At 37.9% G+C, this 24,142-nt stretch overlaps 1 protein-coding gene across 4 annotated transcripts; it reads right to left on the reverse strand.

The window, feature by feature from the left end:
* Positions 1–1,952: 1,952 nt before the first annotated feature.
* On the reverse strand, positions 1,953–21,446 carry C4H5orf46 (chromosome 4 C5orf46 homolog). Of its 4 annotated transcripts, none has more exons than XR_008502824.1 (5): positions 21,340–21,440; positions 16,480–16,624; positions 11,850–11,907; positions 6,676–6,719; positions 1,953–5,019 (listed from the first exon to the last, which is right to left on the reverse strand). XR_008502824.1 is itself a non-coding variant. In XM_054489685.1 (4 exons), the coding sequence occupies exons 1-3, from the start codon at positions 21,407–21,409 to the stop codon at positions 11,859–11,861; spliced, it is 264 nt and encodes an 87-aa protein (XP_054345660.1). In that variant the 5' UTR covers positions 21,410–21,440; the 3' UTR covers positions 1,953–5,019; positions 11,850–11,858. The 4 variants fall into 4 exon arrangements, 2 of the variants coding, with proteins under 2 accessions (XP_054345660.1, XP_054345659.1); XR_008502823.1 differs by lacking the exons at positions 1,953–5,019; positions 6,676–6,719 and adding exons at positions 6,745–7,735; positions 10,395–10,558; XM_054489685.1 differs by lacking the exon at positions 6,676–6,719.
* Positions 21,447–24,142: the final 2,696 nt, after the last annotated feature.

Here is a 24,142-nt window from a genome sequence, read left to right on the forward strand (position 1 = left end):
TGTATATGTGCCACATTTTCTTAATCCAGTCTATCATTGTTGGACATTTGGGTTGGTTCCAAGTCTTTGCTATTGTGAATAATGCTGCAATAAACATTTGTGTGCATGTGTCTTTATAGCAGCATGATTTATAGTCTTTTGGGTATATACCCAGTAATGGGATGGCTGGGTCAAATGGTATTTCTAGTTCTAGATCCCTGAGGAATCGCCACACTGACTTCCACAATGGTTGAACTAGTTGACAGTCCCACCAACAGTGTAAAAGTGTTCCTATTTCTCCACATCCTCTCCAGCACCTGTTGTTTCCTGACTTTTTAATGATTGCCATTCTAACTGGTGTGAGATGGTATCTCATTGTGGTTTTGATTTGCATTTCTCTGATGGCCAGTGATGGTGAGCATTTTTTCATGTGTTTTTTGGCTACATAAATGTCTTCTTTTGAGAAGTGTCTGTTCATGTCCTTTGCCCACTTTTTGATGGGGTTGTTTGTTTTTTTCTTGTAAATTTGTTTGAGTTCATTGTAGATTCTGGATATTAGCCCTCTGTCAGATGAGTAGGTTGCAAAAATTTTCTCCCATTTTGTAGATTGCCTGTTCACTCTGATGGTAGTTTCTTTTGCTGTGCAGAAGCTCTTTAGTTGAATTAGATCCCATTTGTCAATTTTGGCTTTTGTTGCCATTGCTTTTGGTGTTTTAGACATGAAGTCCTTGCCCATGCCTATGTCTTGAATGGTAATGCCTAGGTTTTCTTCCAGGGTTTTTATGGTTTTAGGTCTAATGTTTAAGTGTTCAATCCATCTTGAATTAATTTTTGTATAAGGTGTAAGGAAGGGATTCAGTTTCAGCTTTCTACATATGGCTAGCCAGTTTTCCCAGCACCATTTATTAAATAGGGAATCCTTTCCCCATTGCTTGTTTTTCTCAGGTTTGTCAAAGATCAGATAGTTGTAGATATGCGGCGTTATTTCTGAGGGCTCTGTTCTGTTCCATTGATCTATATCTCTGTTTTGGTACCAGTACCATGCTGTTTTGGTTACTGTAGCCTTGTAGTATAGTTTGAAGTCAGGTAGCGTGATGCTTCCAGCTTTGTTCTTTTGGCTTAGGATTGACTTGGTGATGCGGGCTCTTTTTTGGTTCCATATGAATTTTAAAGTAGTTTTTGCTCTGTGTGATTTCTTAAAACTTCATGTGAATCTATAGTTTAAAAATTATTTTAAAGATCATCAGACTATAGAAATATATAATACTCATATAATTATATGGAATATAATTAACATAAGTTATATATAATTATAATATATACAACTATAATTATGTATAACTGTAGTTACCTATGCATATATATAACTTTCATTCTCTTCATTCATAAATTCCACAAATTAGAGGAAACCACTGTTCACATTTTGATGTGCTTTTTTCAAGACATTTTCTAAATATTTACAAACATATATGAATGATACATTGCACATATGAATGACATATGCCTTATTTAAATTGTTATCTATGTGAATATTAATTTAATTTATATAATGTATATTGTTTCTAATATCTAATTATATTTTTTGTTATTATAAAAAGTGCTATAGTGAGCATGCATATTTTGCATACATTTTTGTCTTTATGTCTTCAGAAAAACCTTGAAAGTGGAAGTGCAAGGTCCAGAATTATATGATGTCTAAAATTTTGATAACTAGTCACACATTTCAATTGGAAAGAATAGTTGGTATCTCAGGTGACTGAGGACGGAGAAGTGCCATTTCCAAAGATGGGATTAGGAACCCAAGACAATGCCTAGGGTATGATTGTTCTCCCTGAGCTAGCTGTAAATCCCTTTTTATTATGTGCTGGAGGGTCAAGCCATGCAAGCTGTGAATTATATGATTTCTTAGTTTCATGTCTAAGATAGGCAGTACAAACAGACAGGTATGTACAATTTATTTGCTACATCATTTTTTATTTTAGAAAGCAACCAGATGAAGAGCTCGCAGGCTATTGAGGCAGATTAAAGACAGAAGAGGGCGCTCATAGGTTATTAGCCAAATCAAGGAAAACATTTGTGTATATATGCAAGGTAGATAATAAGGAATATCAGCACCTTCTATCGCATTAAATTTTTCACTGGTGATTCACAACTAAATGGCAACTACCTGATGCTCCCCCCTTTCTAGTAACTACCTCTGACTTCATTTCAAGCATTGTTAAATGGTGCATTCTTTGTTCTGTCCTTAACTGTCTCATTATCAAATGAGAACTTGATTTCTGATACTGACAATGACCATAATAACAGTGACAGCTATTGGTCATTTATTGTTTCCTCCATATATTTTCGATTCAGCAAATAATTATTGAATATTGGTTGCAGGATCTTTGCTGGACAGGAAGCATACAGTAATAAATTGTCATGTCCCATATCTCCATAGATTTTACAGTGTGAAGGGAGAGATAGAAACCACACAAATAAACATAGGTAAAAGGATAATTATAAGTTATGATAATAACAATAAAGGAAAAGAATAGGATCCTAAGAAAGGTCATAGTGATAAGAGATTACCTGTTTATTTTAGGTCATTTCTATGGACATGCCAAGTTGGGACTTGAGGTTGGAAGAACCCATCTTAACCAAATAATATTCTGTGTGGAAGGTACTAAGTGCATGAATATCCTGAGGATAAGGAGAACTTGGCTTCTTCAAAGAACTGAAACATCACCTGTGTTTCAGTGCACAGGTGGCAGCAGAAGCACAGGGACACAAGCCAAGGTCAAACCATGCATTAGGTGTCATGGTCATGGCCCTGTATTTATCCTAAGAGCCCAGAAAAGCCTTGGGAAATTTTGTGTCCAATGTTCTCCATATACCTGAGTGGCAACACTGCATATGCAACCATATCCACTTGCATTAGTCAGACTCCTACAAGTCATTCCTGATACTTCCCTCTCCCTGACACGTCATATTGAACTAATCACTATGTCCTGACAACCTAATGTCTTAATATTCTCTTGAATCCTTCCACATGGTTCTGTCTGCATTGACCCTTCCTTGCTCAAGAGCTTTTGGCTGGCTTCTTGCTTTACTCTGGACCCCTCCGTCTAGCCTGAACAACAGCCAACTGATATTTTTAAAATGCAACAATGATCATACGTTTTCCAATGCTCAAAACCCTTTGGTGGCTTTCCGTTGTTCTTGGATTTAAGAATAAAATCCTAACCATAACCTATGAGGTCCCATAAGACTTACTTTCTTTCTTCTTATTTGCTTTCCAGCCACCTTGACGTTTCTTCATGGCTAGAGCACAGTATACCTAGCACAGGGCTTTTGCAAATGCCATTCACTCAACTATAAATGCCTCTTCTCCTTCATTGCCTTATGAATTTTGTCCTATTCAACCACTTTATTATTTCTCTTTTGAGATCTCAGCACATGTCTCCCTTCCTTAGGAACCTTCCCTCACCCAGTTGATACACATTTGTGACAGCTTCCAAGAGAACCATCTTCCTTCCTTCCCGAGCAAGTCTCTCAAAACATAATTATAGGTTTATGTAGGATTATTTGATGATTATTTGTATCTCCCATTTATTTGTGAGCTCCAAGGTTGTTCAGTATTTAAATTGTGTGGTTTTGGGAGTATATACATATGTTTAAATTCTTTAAGTGTATACTTTAAGTGCATGCAGTTTTTGTACATCAGTTATAAGTTTAGAAAATTACTTATATGCTGTGAGTCCATAAAGTGTCCATTTGGGCCAATAAGGGAGTGGCTACATTTTGAAGGCTTTTTCACAGTGTCCATTAGCATTTTTTAAAATGCCCTTTGATCTTGCAATTCAATTTTTGAAAACCTTTTATAAAAACATTAAATAAAAATATTTATATATAAATATTAGTGCATGTGCTTATACATATAAGCTTGTTTATTGCAGAATCCTTTGAAAAGCTGAAAAAATAGAAGCAATATGAAAGTCTATCAATGGGGAAATAATGAGATATTGAATAGCTTTTTAAAGATTTCTATCTCTTTACCTAAACTAAATGCCATGAGAAATTATTCAATGACAGTCAAGCTGCAGAGTAAAGCACTCATCCAAACCCCACTCTACATGTGAATATGTTTGGATATGTTTGAACAGGCAGGGACAACAGCATCAATATTGGTTGCTGATATGGCTGGTTTGGGAATAATGGGATTAGTGTGGGAGATTGTTAACTTTTAGAAGTATATACACATTTCCATATTCCCCTCATTTTTCCCTCTCACATGGTAACATATGCCACTTTAATAATTTTTGGATCTAAATTTTGAAGAAAACATTTTGTCTATTAGTACACATTAAAAAGTAATTCCTCTCACCTAGGTAATGGGTTGATAGATACAGCAAACCACCATGGCACACGTTTATCTATGTAACAAACCTGCATGTCCTGCACATGTATCCCAGAACATAAAATAAAATTAATTTTTTTTAAAAAGAAAGTAATTCCTCTCACTCTCAAAATAAATACAAAAGGAAATCAGTCACACAGACTTTTGTTCAAGTTTGGCTCCAGCGTTACTCAGCGGGGTGATCTTGTCAGATTCTCAATTGCATCATTTCAAAAGGGAATAATCATATCTAATTTTTGTACTAAGTATGAGGATTCAATGAGGTAACGTTTATGCAGGACCAAGCATGGAAGGTATCCTAATGAAATCTGTTTCTTAAAAAGGTAGGTAAGTTTGAAGGATTATAAGGCTATCCTTGAATGTCAAGCATTGCCATAGTCTGAGTTTCGGTGTAAGCTTTCTTCTGTGGTTGAAATGCCCTTCCTTCTCCTTCTCCATGTCTTCAAATCCTTTATCATCCATCAAGTCATGGATCAAAGATTATTACATCAGAGAAATCTTTCCAGATTTCCGAGGGAGCATGAATGGTTCTTTGTGCTGGTTCCCAAGTTCCCATGTCCGTGCCTCTGTTATGCTGTACCATGCTGAATATGTTTAGTTGGTTATGCATGCATATCTTCTGCATCAAGACTGTGAGCTAGCTGAAAGCAAAAATCATGGGATAGTCAACTGTGTACCCTTATTATCTTGCCCTTGGGTAGAAGCTCTATCATTTAAATTTCTTTACTTCTTGCAAAATACAAGAAACATTTACAGAACAGCTGCTCTCTGCTAGACACTGTTCTAATTGCTCATGATTGCACCAGGAACATTGAACAAAAGAGGCCAAATTCTTGCCTCGTGGAGATTACATTTTAATGAAGGTAGGCAGAAAAAATGAAATAAATAAACTTTTAACATTGTGTTAAAAGATATATATTAAAAAATATATATCCATAGGAGGAAAAATTAAGCAGCCAAAGAAGATAGACGTATCAGGGCAGAAGACACACTTTTAAATAAAATCATCAATGAAGGCTTCACTGAGAAGGTAATATTTAGTACAAGACCTTAAAAAATGAAGGAGCAAGCCATGTGGCCACCTTGGGAAAGAGTAATTTCGGCACAGGGAAGAGGAAATTTAAGGCCCTGTAAAAAGAACATACTTGGACTATTTAAAGACTGACAAGGATCCCAATATGGCTGGAGTGAAAAGAGAAAGCTAATGAGTAGGAGAAAGGAAGGGAAGTGAATAGCTCAGGTAGGATCTTTGCCAGCATTGTAAAGAAATTTTTAAATGTAGTGTTTGTTTCAAATGAGATGGGAAATGGCAGAAGGAATTAATCTGAATTGAATTTTATTTAAATAGAATTACTCTATCTACTCAGCATTTCTGTAAAAAGCCAAGTGTAAATTCCCTCAAGTACTTGAGTCATGATAGAAAGTTTGGGATTTGGGACAGAATAGTGATAATGTAGATTGTGTCCTCAGCATGTTACAGGGGAATTCTCTGCTGGGAGTTAGACACACCTGGTTGGAGCTCCCATGTAGCCTGTAGCAATTTTGGTATCTTAGGCATGATACCAATCAGCCTCCTGAGCCTCAGTTTCTTCACCTGTCATATGCAGAAAACAATGCCTCCCTAATTCACTTCAATCGCATTGCAGTTATGAGGTTATAAGGAGATGATAGTGGGAAAGAGTCGCAAAACAAAAAAAATTCTATGCAGATGAAAGAGATTCTTGATCTTTAAGAACAGGTGTACCTGCTGGCTGAAGACATGGGTCTTATTGGAGGGTAGGGGAAGAAGGCAATGAAGGGGAGGAAGAGGAAACACACATTGTAAAGCAGTTGGGAAATCTTCAAAATCTCTATAGATCATTGGAGATCTTTGTCGGCAACCTGTTAGGAATTTACCAAATCCCATATTGATATGGCACTTTCCCAACCCTCAACATGAAAAAGTGATTTCAAAATGTACAATAGACAGGTGAAGATAAAGGCAGAGAAGTTCTGGTAGAGTGTGTTTCTCACATGTAGGTAGTGTATTAATTAATATAGTTGTAGTAAATGTGTTATCCAGGCACAAATCAGTGAGTCAATATCAGAGATTTTGCAGCCACATTTGATGGGGAGAAGCAGTTTGTGTGCCAGATACTGAATATAATAGACATCCTAGGTAATTTAGTTAAGTGGGATGTGATATTTGAAATTGACACAATCCCTAGAAAATGCAGAGTGTGAGTTGTCTGAATTTATTGTAGAAAGTAACATGCATTTTTCAACATTTAGTAGGAATTCACTCTTGGTTTATCTACCTGTATTATTAAAATTCTTTGTGCTGCATGCAGACCTCTTCTGGCTAAGTAAAAACAGGAAGACAGACAAACAAACAAAAGATTTATTAAACATACACTTGAGTTACTTTCAGAGTTTGTGTGCTTGGGAAGGACAAAACCCAAGATAGTTTTTGAGAACTCAGTAGAAGCAGCATGCAGAAACTTTATTCTAGATTACAGCACTGCTTTAATTGGCATCTTGCTCATGATAAGATTTCAGTCTTGTCTTACTGTCCACATTAAACAATTCTGGGAGATTACTGTATTTTTAGCTCCGCTATGTCACATTTTACTTCTGATAAGTGGGCAAGAACCACAGCCATGGCTGCAGAGGATCCACCTCTGTGTAATAAGGTGGTGGCATGAAAGGGCTGCAACTAAACATTTCAATGACTCTTCCATCCCTGACACTGCTATTCTATGAGAAAAATAGTGACTCTGTGGGAAGGCAATGATTTTATTAATTTTAAAAAGGTCAGTTTTTAAGTTTACTAGCATAGGAGAGTGGGCTCAGATAGTTTCAAAATACTTTCCAAAAAAGATGTGTAAAACTTTTAACTCTGAAACTGCATACATTTTTAGGAGTTGAGAGCTTGTTTTGAGGTCAGGTTTTAATCCTCTTTCTGTCACTTATTGGCTCTGTGAATTCAAACTTGCTACATTATCTGGGCTTTAGTCCTCTTATTTTGAACAATTCTTTGGTTATCCTGTTGAATATATAAATATATAAATATTCACCTAGAGATTTATATTTGCATCATTAAAACTTTAAACATGACCAGAAAAAATTACTAATAGCAACACAAATCTTCTCCATCAACTATGTGATCCCAAAGTGCCATATTTATTCTAACTTTCTAAAAGCAAAAATGCAGTCAGGGTGTTCAAGATGAATTCTCTTTGGCTGAAGCCAGAGCCTGAATCCTGAGAACTCGCTGGGAGTTGCTTTGAGGGCTCTGTCCTGGAAGACTTGTGAAGCCAAACTGGAAAAGCAGGATTTGGCTGCTCTTGGATTGTCCAGGAGCCACATGGGTGTGTCCTTTGAAACACAGGCCAAAGAGAGGAAAACAATTACCAAGTAGAGAGGGTTTAAGACATTGAATAAACCAAATAACTTTTAACCTTTTCCTTAAAATTTTTATGCTTCTGCACTTTAAAATAGAAGAGGTTTCATAATAAAATCAACTATAATACATACTTGAGGAAATGAGCAACAAAAACAACAAAAGCAAAAATTCAGAGTATATAAAGAAAGAATCAGAAACAAGAATGAAGGGAGAATGTACATTGAATAAACTCCTAAGGATAAGTTGAGTCACCAGTTTCACTGAGTTTCTGGATAGATAGGTGACGAAAAAGAAAAAAACTAAGTCACATAAATAATTTTTTTTTTTTTTTTTTTTTTTTGAGACAGAGTCTCTCTCTGTCGCCCAGGCTGGAGTGCAGTGGCTGTGATCCTGGCTCACTGCAGCTTCTGCCTCCCAGGTTCAAGAGATTCTTCTGCCTCAGCCTCCCAAGTAGCTGGGACTACAAGCACCCGCTACCACACCTGGCTAATTTTTTGTATTTTTAGTAGAGACACGGTTTCACAATTTTAGCCAGAATGGTCTCGATCTCCTGACCTCATGATTTGCCTGCCTCAGCCTCCCGAAGCGCTGGGATTATGAGCCACAGTTTCGCTCTTGTTGCCCGGGCTGGAGTGCAGTGGCTTGATCTTGGTTTACCACAACCTCTGCCTCCCCGGTTCAAGCGATTCTCCTGCCTCAGCCTCACGAGTAGCTGGGATTACTGGCATGTGCCACCATGCCCGGCTAATTTTGTATTTTTAGTAGAGATGGTGTTTCTTCATGTTGGTCAGGCTGGTCTCCACCTCCCGACCTCAGGTGATCTGCCCCCTTGGCCTCCCAAAGCGCTGGGATTTGGTAGGCGGCTGTAATGGCATGAGCCACCATGCCCAGCCGTCACATAAATCTTATAAGCAGAAAAGAGGAATCTGACTTTAGGGAAGGCATTTTTTTTTTTTTTTTTTTGCCTAATTTCTAAAAGAAAAATTTTCCATAAGACTTCATGAAAAGATAATCAAGTGACATTGTGGCCATGGGCAGTTTTGCTCATCAGGTGCATTGGAATTTCCTGTCTGACTTACTTATTCCTAGATCCCTCCCTAGGAAGTTCTGACTGAGCAAGTCTAAGCATAAAAGTCTAGTGTGTCCTATAGTAGATTTTGCCTTAATCCAAAACACTTGTATAAAAATTAAGAATTCATAAAGTGACTTTCTATCCATTACCTCTTTTGATAATTTTAGTAAACTAGTGAGGTTCATCCAAATTTGTTTTTAAGCAGGAAAGAAAATTTATACTTAAAATATCAAATGACTTAAGACACAGAAAAAGATGACTTGAATTCATATGGTTTTAAACAATGCAGGACAAATGGAGTTAAAATTTTAATTTTATTGAAAATATTAAGGCCAGTAAAAATCATGCCAATGTTGTTCAGTAGAGGCTGAGAGGTTCTCAGATGAACTAGGTATTCAGTTATTGGATATTTTTCCAAATACTGTACCTCCCTCTACTCATCATATCAAGTTGTGTGCAGAATCTCTTCTCTCAGAGTTCACCTTATTTGTAGAGCATTCATAATGCTCATCCCTTCCTCCAGATATTCCTTCTTATCTTTTCCAAGGCATTCCCAAGGCCCCTTTATACATAACTTTATCATTTCCTTCCACAGTTATGAGATACACAGAGCTATGTGATTGCTGAGTCCATAAACTTCTCAACAGCCAGCTAGTTATTCATTTTAGTAGCATTGGCTGTTTGATACAGTAGGTATGGATTAAAGAAGCATTAAAGAAATGTGTAAAAAAAAAAAAAAAAAAAGGGAGGGATCAGCCGGGAATGGTGGCTCACACCTGTAATCCCAGCACTTTGGGAGGCCAAGGGGGAGGGGGGGGTGAATCACTAGGTCAGGAGTTCAAGACCATCATGGCCAACGTGGTGAAACCTCATCTCTACTAAAAGGAAATACAAAAATTAGCCGGTCATGGTGATGCGCACCTGTAGTCTCAGCTACTCGGGAGGCCGAGTCAGGAGAATCACTTGAACCCAGGAGGCAGAGGTTGCAGTGAGCTGAGATGGCACCACTGCACTCCAGCCTGGGTGACAGAGTGAGACTCCATCTCAAACAAACAAACAAAAAAACAAACGAACGAACAAAAATCAATGTAAATAAGAGGAACATCAGATCTATCTATCCAATTACCTATCTTAATTTAGGAAATTCTGGCTGCATGCCATGTCTCATGCCTGTAATCGGAACAGTTTAGGAGGCTGAGGTGGGCAGATCACTTAGATCACTTGAAGCCAGGAGTTCAACACCAGCCTGGGCAGCATGGTGAAACCCTGTCTTTACTAAAAATACAAAAATTAGTCTCTCCCTTAGTTGCTTCGTTCTCCCTAGTTTAATGCTTTTTATATTACATCCCTAGATTGAGCCATTCCTCCTTGCTCATCAGGACATCTTAAGTTGGTTCGTGCAACAATTCCAAGTTTTTCATGTGCAGTTAAAAAAATTATGGCATTAAGATTCCCTATGTTTTAAAAATTCATAAGGAGAAAAGTGGGGCTCAGGCAGGTAAAGTGGCCTGACCGTGGTTACATAACCATTAAGTGGCTGATTTAGAAGTTGAACTTACATCTTGCCCATGTCTTCTGCTCTTTCTGCTCCTCCGTGTGGCCTTGCCTATTAGATTACATCATAGACCAGACATGTAGGATGTACTCCAAGGATTTGGAGTGTGGGTACCAAAAATTATAGGTGTGTACCAGAAGCCGGAATGAAGGCAAAGTATTAGGACACCTGCAAGAAGAGGTAGGCTGTTCTCTGAGAAGATGGGAATGAAGGCATACAAACATAAGTGACTGAGTTTAAAAGCTTAATTGGCCTTAGGGTAAGAGTCAGGAGTGTCCGGGTTGGGCATGTTTTGATTTCAATGCCCAAGCCTGATTCTCATCCTTAGAAGCATATGGGAAAGGGTGGGCTAAGTTCCAGGGAAATATGATAGTAGCTTTCTGAACTTACATTAATCACACCCGGATTATGAAATGGAGCCAATGGGGAAAAGGAGCATTTCCAGACCAGATCACAAACAGAAGTTGGGAAAGGCCATGCTTCCTGAATATGCAGATAAAGTAACTCAACTAAGCAAAGGGGTAGTGTTGTACTTCTATGAACACATTCAGGTATGACTTAGATTACTTAGCTTAATCATTATTCTCCACTGCCTTCTCCTATACTATTCTGCTCTGTTTCCAGTAGCACTATGGCTTAGAGATACAGCACAGGCCTTGGAATCAGGCTGCTTGAATTCAAATTCTGTCTTCCTCCTTTATTAATATAGCCACATTAGCAAACCTCCCTGAGCCTTTATTTCCTTATTTATAAAATTTAAGAATAATAATATCTATTTTGCATAGCGATTATGAATTAAATACTACATAGCACTTAGTCATTAATCACTTAGCTTAATGCCTAAAACAAAGTAAGAACACAGTTCATACCAGCTACTAATATTACTACTTTTCCAGATCTAACACTTTTGTTTTTGTATTTCAATATGCATTTTCAGGAGAGACCCGAGTAGGGAAAAAGCAAGTATTTCTGAGCACTCAAACTATATTGTTTGCCCATATATCTAACTGTGTGAGATAGAAAGTTTGTTATCCTTTCCTTTTGAATTAGGTTCAGCAAATTTCACTCTTCTCATGAGTAACTAACTGCACGATTACGTGGGTCCTTAGATTGTTAGTGCGTGCTAGCCCCTCATTTCACAGGCTGAACTTGTACAAAGCAAGTTCCTAGCAGATTTGTGACAGGAACCAGATCTCCAAACTTGCCATCCTTATTCACTTCATCTCACAGTTGTACCTCCTCTCTTAAGAAAATTTTATTATTAGAAACTTGTACATGATAAAAATACATTCATTTAAAATTAATTTTAAAAAACTACGGTAAGAATTTTTTAAAAATGTACTTTTTCTGCGTGTAGGTAGACATGGGTAACCAAAATTATTAAATAAAACTGGACAGACTCTTTTTCCTTTGTCCAATACACTGTCATTTCAGTTGTAAATTTTAAGTGAAAAATCACCTGAGGATGTCACTTTGATGAATGTTTTCCTTCATTATCATCAAATTCCATAAATCCTCTTGAGAAAAAAAGAGAAAATAAGAATTACAATTCAGACTGAACAGGAGTGTTAGAATGATCACTAAGACGCTGTATAATGTTGGACCACACTGTTCTTCTCTAGATTTTTCTACGTCAGAAAGAAATAAGACCTAAAATTTCTACATAGTTCATAATGGACAAGTAACTTATGCATAATTATCTTTTTGCACCTGCCAACAAACCCATTAGTTAGGTATCTATTCACACATAAACTCCATAAAGTCATATATTTTGGTATATTTTTCCAGTAATATATCCCCAGCACTTAGAACAGTGCATGGCAAATAGTAGAAATTAATAAATATTTGTTGAATACATCTTTATTATCTCTTTTTATGTGTGAGAAAACCTTTGAAGCTTAAAGATTAAACAACCTGTCCAAAGCACATGGCTGGTAAGTTGCAAAGAAAATTTAAAAACTTGGCTCTCCAGAGTCATTACTAAATGCTAGAAACATTATGCCCTATGGCTTAAGGACTGGGTACCAGGGTATCTGCTGAGATCGTAAAAGATAACTAAAATATGGTTTGTGAATTATAGTCTAGTGGAGAAAACAGACAACTCAGATACAAGTAATTTAATACAATGTGGGGATAAAAGTTGTTATGAAGATTTCTGCAAAGGATTATGAAATCCCTGAATATGAAAAACTGAAATTTCTGATGTTAAGTGTCTATGACTTTTTTACAGAGTTTGTTTTTGAATTGGGCTTTAGAAAATGATTAGACTTGCCAAGTGAACAGAGTGGGGTTTTGGCTTTGGGGCTAGGCATTTTCAGCAGAAGGAAAAATCACATGCACAGATATTGGGGGTTTATACAAACATGATCTGCTTTAAAATGAAACTCATTAGTCATTGGGGCTTCAGGTTGCAGAGGTGAGAAATGTGACTGAAAGACATATTGGCATCAGAGAGGACCTTTGACATCAGCCTAATGCATTTGCTTGAATTTTGGAGGCAATGGAAATTCATGAAAAACTTTCAAGCATGGCAGTGATATGACCAAATTTACATTTTTTTGATATAAATTTCTGGTAGTAGATAGAAGATGGATTGGAGAGACAGAAAGTGGAACTTATTAGAAATCCAATAAAAAGAGAGACAGAAAAAAGTGGAACTTATTAGAAATCCAATAAAAGGAACTTGGGAAAGAGATGATGAAGGACTCAACTTGACCAGCTAGTCAGTGGAGCTGAGGAAGAGAAATGTATACAGGGTGCATATACATATACCCGAGAATATTCAGCAATTCGATGAAGGTGGTGATGAGCAGGAAGGATTTGAGAAGATCCTTAGATTTCTGGATTCTGGGTGGATGATGATGTGACTTAATGAGATATGGAGGAAGGTTTTGAGTGAGACGATGGGCTTGGGTTTAGACCAGTGGAATTTGAAATAGTGGTAGAAAAACGATGGAATTTTGTAGCAAGCAATCAGTTATTCTATCTGGAGCTCAGGAAAAATTGCAACAGAAATGTGAATTTGAAACTCATAAGATTATAGGCAGTATTCCCAATGTGTAAACTGCAATGTGAAAAACCAAGCACATTTGGAATTCTGAGGAACAATGACATTTGGAGGGCAGGTGCGTGAAGAAAAGTCAAATAAAAAGAATGAGAAAGAACGGCTAGTGGTAGGGAGAGAACCAGGAAAATACATCATGGAACCCAGAGGGGAAAATATTCCCTAGAATTAAGGGCTCTCAAAGGGTGAGAGGAGTTAAGAATATGTATATTGTTCAGAAAAATGAAGAGCAAAATGCAGTCTAGGTAGCTCCAAGCTGATCCAAAAGCAAGTGGAGAGAACAATCCAGTCAATTCATTGTCCCAAAAGCATGTCTCTAGCATTTAGTATGCATCTGACACACCACTTAGGCATCAGACATATTGGAGTAAATAAAGTAAAATTCCCACCTTTATGAATCATTGTTATTCCTCTCATTCTCTTCCAAATCAAATCTTGTTCAGTCATTCAGGGCCCAAATTACATCTTGCTTGTGCCATAAACACTTCCCTAAGCACACTGGACCCATTGAGAACTCCTTTTGCTGGAAACTGCTTGTGATCTTTGGCTGACATTTATCTTGCTAGGCATTTTTAGTTATTGCATTGTGCATTGGCTTAAGTAATTTTACCATAAGGACTGCAAATTATTTGAGGAGAAGGGATTAAGAGCCTAGACTTTTCCTTCACAATCCATGTCCCTGCTTTGTACATGTTAAGTGCTTAGCAATACTTTCTGATATCTCCTCCTATCCTCCACCCCCTATTTTGCTTATGGTCTTCCTTTGAACAGGGAGTTATGGGTATGTCTTAGGTCCTGGCTCTACCACCCGCAGATTTATCTCTTGAGCAGATATTGCTGTGTCTTTGAGCAAAGATCCTTCAGGATTTCTCAGTCAAATTGAGGTAGATGGGCTTTAGGTCTGATCTGCAAGATATCTTTCCTTAATTAATTAATTCAAGTGCCTGACACTATATGCCAGGTACTGTGCTCTTGCAAGCAGTCAGGTGATCTAGTTTCTACTTTCACTTAGCTACTTGATTAAAAATAAATAAGTCATTTCAGATGGTAACAAATATTATGACACTGTAACAAGGTAAAGTGATAGAGAATAACAGGCAGTGGGAATGGAAGAAGACAGTATTAACAAGTATGGTCATAGAACAGTTTCTGAGGAAGTGACTTTTAGATTAGCTGCAGGCTCAAGAACTAGTCATGAGAAAAGGAGAGTATTTTAGGAAGGAGGGAGAGCAAGGGAAGAGAGCATGAGATGGTAATAATTTCTAGCAACAGAAAGAAGGCCATTTACTCAGAATATAATGAGGGAAAGGGAAACCAGTAGATGAAGGGCCATTTCTGAACCTAGAGCGGACAGCAATTCTTTAGCATATCAGAGAGTCTACTCTTACGGTTAACACAGAGAAAAATGTCCTATTTTATACTTGGAAAATTCCCTAGGGAAGGAATGAAAAGAACTATTAGTGTTCTAACTCCTTGCTTTGCTGTGTGAATGTAACAATACTAATTCAACTGGAGTCTAATCTTTAGTTTGTATCTAATGGGTGGTGCTCCTATTTTTTGGCCTATGACTTTCCTTCTTGTTTACATTAACAATCTTGGAAAGGTAACACTTGCAAAAGCAAACAAGCAAACACAACAGGAAATGTAACAATTAAAAAAAACACCTGTGAGTTTTAACAATTTGTGGGGAAGGATTGCCTGTAGATCACAGCCCAATCAGATGACAATCTATCCCTTTAAGCCGATCAGAGATTACAAAACCCCTGATTACTCCTACATAGAAGTGGTTCTTAATCTGCTATTGGTTAAAGACCCCTTTGAGAATCTAATAGAAGTCATGAACACTTTCCCCGGAAAAATGCAAAAAAAAAATAATAAATCACACTGATACAAAATATTAATAAAAATGTAAAGGCTTTGTGGATCTTTAAGGCCCATCCATGCAACCCAGAATGTCTGATCAAGGCATGGCTTTTGAAAATTTCTGTATATCAGAATTACCTGAAAAGCTTGTTGAAAACCATATCTATGGCCTTGTCCCCAGAAAGATGCAAAATAGGATGCAGAAATCTTCATTTTTAAAAATAAATTCCCCCAAGGGATTCTGTATCAGGTGGATAGACCACACCTAGTCAAACTCTGCTTAAGGATCTATATGGGAGAAAATTAGAGAGCAGAGGCTTAGAGCAGTGGAAATCGAAAGCACTTGGAAATTCGAAAGAGTGAATTTCATCTTGGAGCACTGAAATTCAGGAGATTAATATGGGGAGAATAAAGCATACAGTGAGGTAGTAATGTCAAATCAGAATTATGTAGGCAAAAATAATATGTATTGGGAATTAGATGCAGGCTTGGAAGCAGGCTGAGAACATTGGGAAGACTCGGGGATTGGTGATCTGCCCGAAGGCAGTCCCTCATGATGAAAACCAACACTCATGCTGAGAGGTTCTCTAGATTGTCTTTAAAGAGAGGTTATCTACTGTTTCTGCTAACCTTCTTGAGCTACTCAAGCTAGAAAATATAGGCAAGACTCATCACACCCATTACTAATGAACGTATCACTACCTCTTACCTTCATCACATAATCACAGTGCTTACAAGGGGTGGGCCATCTATTATTTTAACTTTACAGTTAAAATATGAGCAAATAGAGGCCTTCAGAGTGGGAGGGCCTTGTTCAAGACCGCCTAGTAAAATAGCAACTGAGTTAGGATCAGAATTTGGCTTTTTGTTCCTTAGTCTAGTGTTCTTCCTCCTCCCTATTTGCTCCTGAGATTTAAAAAAAAAAAAAAAAAAAAATCCTGTATAGAACCACTTGATGGGAATGTGCTTTCCCTCAAAAAGCTCAGGGCAATTGATTCAGATGCAAAATATATTTTAAGTAGGGCAACATTTGTCAACGAAAAATAACACATTTACTTATGCCAAAAATTTTGTTTCTCATATATTTTAATGCCATATGGTCATTGTGTGGTCATTATCAACAGAGACCTGGACAAAAAGCAACGTTTTTCTCAGTGCTTACGTGCTCCTGGACATGGAGCGGAGGATGAACTCGACTGCATTCTCAATGATCTCTGTGCCCAGGAGGCTTAGGAATTTAGGGAAGTCTGGCTTTGGGTCTTTGCCCGAGTCGTCTGGCTTGTCGTCTGGCCTGTCTGGTTTGTCGTCTGAAAAACAGAACAGAATCTCAGAGGTGATTCTCAGCAACGAAGAAGGAATCCTCCTTTCTGTGTGGGGAACGCTTGGGATTCTTTCTGACCCACTCACTAATTTCACAGCCTCATATGGTTATATTCATCGAACATGTAATGCCTGTCTGGATAAAATCTTCGCATGCATTATCTCATTTATTTGTAAAAACAAACAAATAGACCGACTGATATTGATACTTAGACACAGGCACCGCCTGGTGAGTGAGAAAACCAAAGTTCCTAGAGGCTAAGTACTTATCCCAGAGTTAAGCAGCCAGTAAGTGCCAGTGCCAGGACTGACATACAGAATGTCTGTTTTTTCATATGATCTCCATGCCTACGGTAATAACAATATTAAAGATAAATTATAAACTGGGTGAGGTGGCTCATGCCTGTAATCCCAGCACTTTGGGAGGGTGAGATGGGAGAATTGCTTGAGGCCAGGAGTTTGAGACCAGCCTGGGTAACATAGTGAGACTTCCATCTCTACAAAAAGTAAAAAGTAGCCAGGTGTGATGGGGCACACCTGTAATCCCAGCTACTTGGGAGGCTGAGGCAGGAGGATCTCCTGAGCCCAGAAGATAGGGGCTGTAGTGAGCCATGATCGTTCCACTGCATTCCAAACCTGGGTGACAGAGTGAGACCCTGTCTCTAAGAAATAAAGTAAATAAATAAAAATGAAATATCAATGGGTAACATTTGTTGAGTACATGCCTATGATGATCTACATGGATTGTCTTATTTTATCCTCATAGCAATTCTACAAGGTAGGAACAATTATCCCAATTTAAAGGTAAAGTAATATAATTTGAGAGATGTTTAGTAACTGATTGAAAGTCACACAGTTAATAAGTGGCAGAAATACAATTCAAACCCATGTCAGTTTGGCATTAAAATTTGGATTCTGAAGTACTCTATGATGAGCTGTACAGTCTTTGATGGAAAACTTATGCAATTTGCACTTCTTTTAGAAGATTCAAAATAGCATGACAATAATGATGACAAAGAAATTTGGAAAAGTTACACAGTTTGCACTTCTTTTAGAAGATTCAAAATAGTATAACAATAATGATGACAAAGAAATTCTATCACTTGCATATCACCTAGTAGTTTCATAAATAGTGATTTTACAAACATTGTGTAATTTTATCCCCTGAGCAATCTTACAGAGTATGCATTTTTTAGCTCACAGAACTGAAAAGTGAAAAGATTAAGAGGCTTACACAAGACCTCATAGAGAGTAAGAAAAATGCTGGGACGATAACTGCAGGCCTCTTACACTAGATTCTTAAGGGCCCATTGGAATGAGGGCCAAGGATCCAGAGTGTGGTTGGTTATATTCAAGATCCCTTGGGGGCTTTTTGACTTTGCTTGGTTGTCTTTATTCCCAGGAGATGAGAAGAGATGGAAGAGTGACAGTAGCTACATGTGGTCGCCCCTCTGAGCCCTGGTCACAGGATAAAGTAGGACCTTTATTTTTTAATTGTATTGTACCCTGACAAGTAATGTTACCAGACTGGGTAAATAAAAATACAGGATGCCTAGTTAAATTTAAATTTCAGATAAACAACAAATACTTTTCTGGTACTATAAGAAAGATCCATGCAATAATTAGGACACACTAATGCTGAAAGATTATTCATTGTTTATGAGAAATCCAAATCTAACTGTGTTTCTTGTATTTTATCTGGCAACCTCAGCACAAGTTTTAACTCAAGAAGTCCCAACTTCTAGACGATGTACCCCTGACTTTGGATAAAGGAGATGTAACTACCTTTTGTGTGGAGGCTGCCAAATTATGTCAGAAACTTTACATCTATATTATATCCTAAAATGGAAACTATTAGTAAAAACGATTGGCAGGCAATTCTATGAGCATTTATTGTTTACTGTGATACAACTAAAGATTTGATAGAAGCACCAGTTTGGGACTTATAACCAAAATCAATATACTAATCATCACCTATTCATATCTCCAATTATTGGTTCCTTCATTCAAAAAGTATTTTTGAGCCTACTTTTTTAATGTTTTATTTTTGAAACAGGGCTTCACTCTCTCACCCAGGCTGGAGGACAGTGAAGTGATTACAGCTCACTGCAGGCTTAACCTCCTGGGCTGAAGACGTCCTCCCACCTCAGCCTCCAGAGTAGTAGGGACTACAGGCATATGACACCACAGCTGGCTAATTCTTGTATTTTGTGTAGAAATGGGGTTTTGCCATGTTGCCCAGGCTGGTCTTGAACTCCTGGGCTTGAGCGATCTGCCCACGTCGGCCTCCTGAAGTGCTGGGGTCCCAGGTGTGAGCCATCGTGGCTGGCCTGAGCCTACTATTATGTGCATAGTTATGCTAAGAGTCAAGGTAAAAAAAAAAGACAACTATAGATATGACCTTCACATAAAGTGCTGGGCAACCCAGGTACTCAGAAGGATTGGTTTGTTTTTATTGTGGGAAGGAGGTGGAAGTGGAACTCATGTGTAAGGTGCCTATTGTGCAGGTACTACATCAGTGCTTTCAGCACATGCCTTAATCATCGTTCAGCTCAGCAGTGGTATCACAGTTACAGGAGAGAAGACAGATGCTCAGGAAAGTTAAATGACTCACCTGAAATCACTCATCTAGAAAGTGGCTGACCCAGGGTTTGAACCTAATTTTTTTTTTAACTCCACAAAGCACATTATTCACATTGTGTAACACAACCTCCAAACAATTGTTCTGTAAAGACATTTGCCAAGTGCAAAGCAGTAATTTCTTGCATGAAAGATGAGATTTTTTTCTCCTGTGTTTCTATCTGGCTACCTGCAAAATAAATTCTATTGACTTGTTATTTTAATATGACACTAAAAGCTGGCTTTTCAAGATGTGAGAAGCCTGGGATTGGAGTGGGTGGAAATCAAAATCTTGGCCTTAGCTTGTGAACCCCATATATATTGAGAGGTATTAAAGTGTGATGGATTGCATGCTCTGGAGTTTTATAGACCTGTCTGATTCCTGCCTTTAACAAAAAATTAGCCATGTAAACTTGCACGCAGTGCTTAACTTTGCATCTCTCAGTTTCCTCATATGTTGTCAGGATTGAAAGATATTTTATATATTATATACATATACACACACATACATATATCTATATTATATATACATACATACATCATATATATACCACTTATCACAGTACCAATCCCAAGATAAACTTACCTTATATAAATAAATAATAAATGAAAGAATGAATAAATAAATGTTCTCTGTTTTATTGTTACTATTAATAATAATAGCAACAAAATGATTTATAATTCACTTTCTCCTCTAGTGCTTTAGAAGATAATATAAATTTAAAAAATGCTATTAAAATATCAAACAATTTATATCCTAGAAACAATCTTCAAAGCCAATAGTTTAATATTTTCTTTTTTCAAGTATTACATGGGATAGCCTTTATTTACAGTAACTACCTTGTTGAGTTTCTTAGTGAATGTGAATATAATGTTCTTAATAAACAGTATTGCTGATATTTGTACAGTTTTAATAGTTTACAAAGTAATTATAAAAGCATATTCATTTGACCTGGTGAAGTTGATAGTTATACCATTTTACAGATAAGGAAACTGAGGTTCAAAGCAGTGAACTGATTTAACCAGTTTCGGAGTTTATAAGAGACAGGGTGGCGACTGGTCTTGGTATCAAATCTTTCCTTTCACTTCACTGTAGTGATTTCTTTAGGAGTAGAATGGACTTAATAATATCTGTGGCCACATTTAGAGTAATTCTGTTGTAATGTCTGTCTGTGTGTTCTTCAGCCAAGTTACATTCAAGGGATTCTGTCACTAAATGTTTGTACTCTCTCTGTTTTCTGGTCTATCATTCTGAATGGAGCTCACAGTCTTTTGCAGACAAACAATAAATTAATTAATGAGAAGGCAGCATACAGCATGAGCTTCTATGTGCTTGGAAAAGGTGGGAAAGAAATAGTTGCTCGATAATAGTAGAAAGAATCTAGGAACCTAGGTTTCACTCCCAGGTGCCACTTCCACCTGTATGTATGCTCAAGTAGCTTGCCCTCTGCAACCTGTTTATTAACCTGTAAAAAGGAAAATGATAAATCCGTACATGTTTACATCATTGGATTACTATGAGAACCAAATGAGATTATACATGACAACAATAGCGGGTAATATTTACTGCATGCTTACTGTCAACCAGGTACCCTTCCAATTTGTTTCATTCCTTTTATTTAATTTTCATGATAACTTTACGAGAAAGTTAAATGTCCCCATTTATATGTGAGGCCTAGAGAGATTGAATAGTATTCCTAAACTCACCTTTCTGGTTAGTGGTAGAGCCAGGTCTAGGAGTTTTATTCCAGAGTACATATTCTCCACCATTGAACATTATTAGGTATAATTATCAAAAAATAAATGCCAGCCAGCTTTCATGGAATTTATACTAGAATAGTGTCATATCATAAGAGCACATAAAACATTTCAAACTTCATACATCCACTGAAAATAGAGGCTAGGTTTTTATTAAAGTTCTTTCTTTGTGTTAGAAGATATACCTCTTGTCTCCCAGGCCAGTGCTCTTTCTGCCGTGCCCAAAGACCCCTTCTTTCTTTTCTGTTCTGAATCAGTGCCACCAGCATTCTCTAGTCACTGCTAACTACTGAACAATTCATGGGCTGTGATCAGAAGCACTTACCTGCATAGCAGGTCAGGATTAAGACAAGCAGTCCCAGGACAACTGTCAGGCGAAGTACTGAGACAGCCATTCTGGTAGCACGGGGTATTCGTGCAGATAAATTGTTCAGATACATGTGAAACAATGCTCCATTTATAGGGCATAGATAGGTGACATCATCTGCTTTGGAATTTAGATTGTTGCACAAGATGTCTGCACAGCTTGCTTTTGGATCTGTACTAATGAGACATACCCTATCATTCAAACCAAACATTTTTCATATAGGGAAAGAAAAACCCTCTTGATTTTTAAAATTTGTATCTATAAAGGGTTCTGGAGTGAATCTCTTGAGGCTAGTTTCAAGGCCAACATTGATCATTAGAGGGATATCAGGTAGAATTACTTGTCAGTGTCAAGCAGCAGGCAACAAATCAGATTGGCAAGGCAAGCCTATGCACTCCCTGTACACTCTATCCTTCCCTCATGCTCTGGGACAATCCCTTGTTCCCACATGGGCATGCCCTTTCACACCCCATGCCTCTGCTCTTGCTCTTCCTTCTTCCTCAGATACCCTCCTCTTCTTCTCCCTTCGGATCACTCCTACATATTCCTCAGTTCAAATGGTCCTTCTTTGTGATACCTTCATGATAACCACTCCACCCTTCTCCAGGCAGAGTTTGTTACTTCATCATCTGTCCTATAGCACACTTGACCCCATTGTATAAGAACTAAGTGTTGGCTGGGCGTGGTGGCTCACACCTATAATCCCAGCACTTTGGGAGGCCAAGGTGGGTGAATCACGAGGTCAGGAGTTTGAGACCATCCTGGCCAACATGGTGAAACCCCGTCTCTACTAAAAATACAAAAAATTAGCTGGGCATAGTGGCAGACACCTGTAATCCCAGCTACTTGGGAGGCTGAGGCAGGAGAATTGCTTGAACCCTGCGAGGCGGAGATTGCAGTGAGCTGAGATCACACCACTGCACTCCAGCCCGGGTGACAGAGTGAGACTCTGTCTCAAAACGAACAGGCAACAACAACAACAACAACAAAAAAACTGTCTTATTTATTTTACTTTTATTTTTCTCTTTTATTTCCATCAACTTTTATTTGAAGTTCCGGGCTACACATGTAGCCAGCAGGATGTGCAGGTTTGTTACGTAGGTAAACATGTGCCATGATGATTTGCTGCACAGATCAACCTGTCACCTAGATTTTGTTTGTTTGTTTGTTTGTTTGTTTGAGACTGAGTCTCGCTGTGTCACCAGGCTGGAGTGCAGTGGTATGATCTCGGGTTCACTGCAACCTCCGACTCCCTGGTTCAAGGGATTCTCCTGCCTCAGCCTCCTGAGTAGCTGGGACTACTGGCATGAACCACCATGCCCAGCTAAGTTTTGTATTTTTAGTAGAGACGGGGTTTCACCATGTTGGCCAGGATCATCTCAATCTCCTGACCTTGTGATCTGCCCGCCTCCGCCTTCCAAAGTGTTGGGATTACAGGCGTGAGCCACCACACCCAGCCGGCACCTAGGTATTAAGCCCAGCATCCATTAGCTATTTGTCCTGATGCTCTCTTTCCCCTTGAAACCCTGACAGGCCCCAGTGTGTGTTGCTCCCCCGAATGTGTCCATGTGTTCTCATAGGAGAACTAAGTGTTTTAACAGCTGTCTTCTCTTTCAGCTTGTGGATCTACTTATTTGTTTATTGGCAAAATATTGTACATACTCATGGTGCACAATATGATGTTTTGAAATATGCATATATTGTGCAAAGGCTGTATCTGGCTATTTAATACCCAGATTACTCATACTTATTTTTTTTTGTGTGGCGAGAACACTTAAAATCTGCTGTCTTAGCAATTTTCAAGTATAAAATACAATGTTATTAACTATAGCCACCATGATGTACAATAGATGTCTCAAACTTATTCCTCCTGTTGAGCTCAAATTTTATATCTTTTGACCAACATCTCCCCAATCCCTCCCACTACTCAACTCCCAGTCTCTAGTAACTATCATTCTACTCTCTGCCTCAGTGAGTTCATCTTGTTTAAAGTCCGCATGTAAATGAGATCATGTGGTATGTATTTGTCTTTCTTTGTCTTTCAGTGCCTGGTTTATTTCATGTAACGTCATGTCCTCCAGGTTCAACTGTGTTGCAAATGATAGGATTTCCTTCTTTTTTAAGGCTCTATAGTAAATAGTATTCCAGTGTATACATATCATGGTTTCTTTTTCTATTCACCTGTTGATGGACACTTAGGTTGATTCCTAGCCTGTAGGTCTCAAGAGAAGAATGTTTTATTACTTCTGAATCCTCATGGAGCCTATTCTATTGCTTGGTCTTGGTCTCACCTTTGACTTCACCTCCTCTGAAAGTTTGTTCTGGTTTTTCCAAACAGAGATGGATGATCCTCTGATGTACCTGCTAGGTCCTTTTTAAATGTCTTTACCAATAGGCTATAGGCTTCTCAAGGGCAAAACTATCTTTTTTAGAGTTGAATACATATTAACCGAGGCACATGGCAAATACCAAAAACACACACACACACAACACAACAAAACAAAATAAAACAAAACAAAAAAAACAGAAGAAGAAAAAAATAATTTGGGAATTGATTAAGACCAATCTTTCTCTCCGACTGCCAGACTCCATTGCTGTGGTCTCTATACCCATACCCATCACCATGGTTCCCCTTGAACAAAGTCTATCTTACCATCTTTTTTTTTTTTTAAAAAGAAATAATTAACTGGATTAAATATATTTGCACTTGGTGAAACAGAACATTGGATTTGAGATGCTGCTATGTATTTCCGGTGTAAAA

This window comes from Pongo pygmaeus, chromosome 4, assembly GCF_028885625.2.
Source record: "Pongo pygmaeus isolate AG05252 chromosome 4, NHGRI_mPonPyg2-v2.0_pri, whole genome shotgun sequence".
Taxonomy (NCBI): domain Eukaryota; kingdom Metazoa; phylum Chordata; class Mammalia; order Primates; family Hominidae; genus Pongo; species Pongo pygmaeus.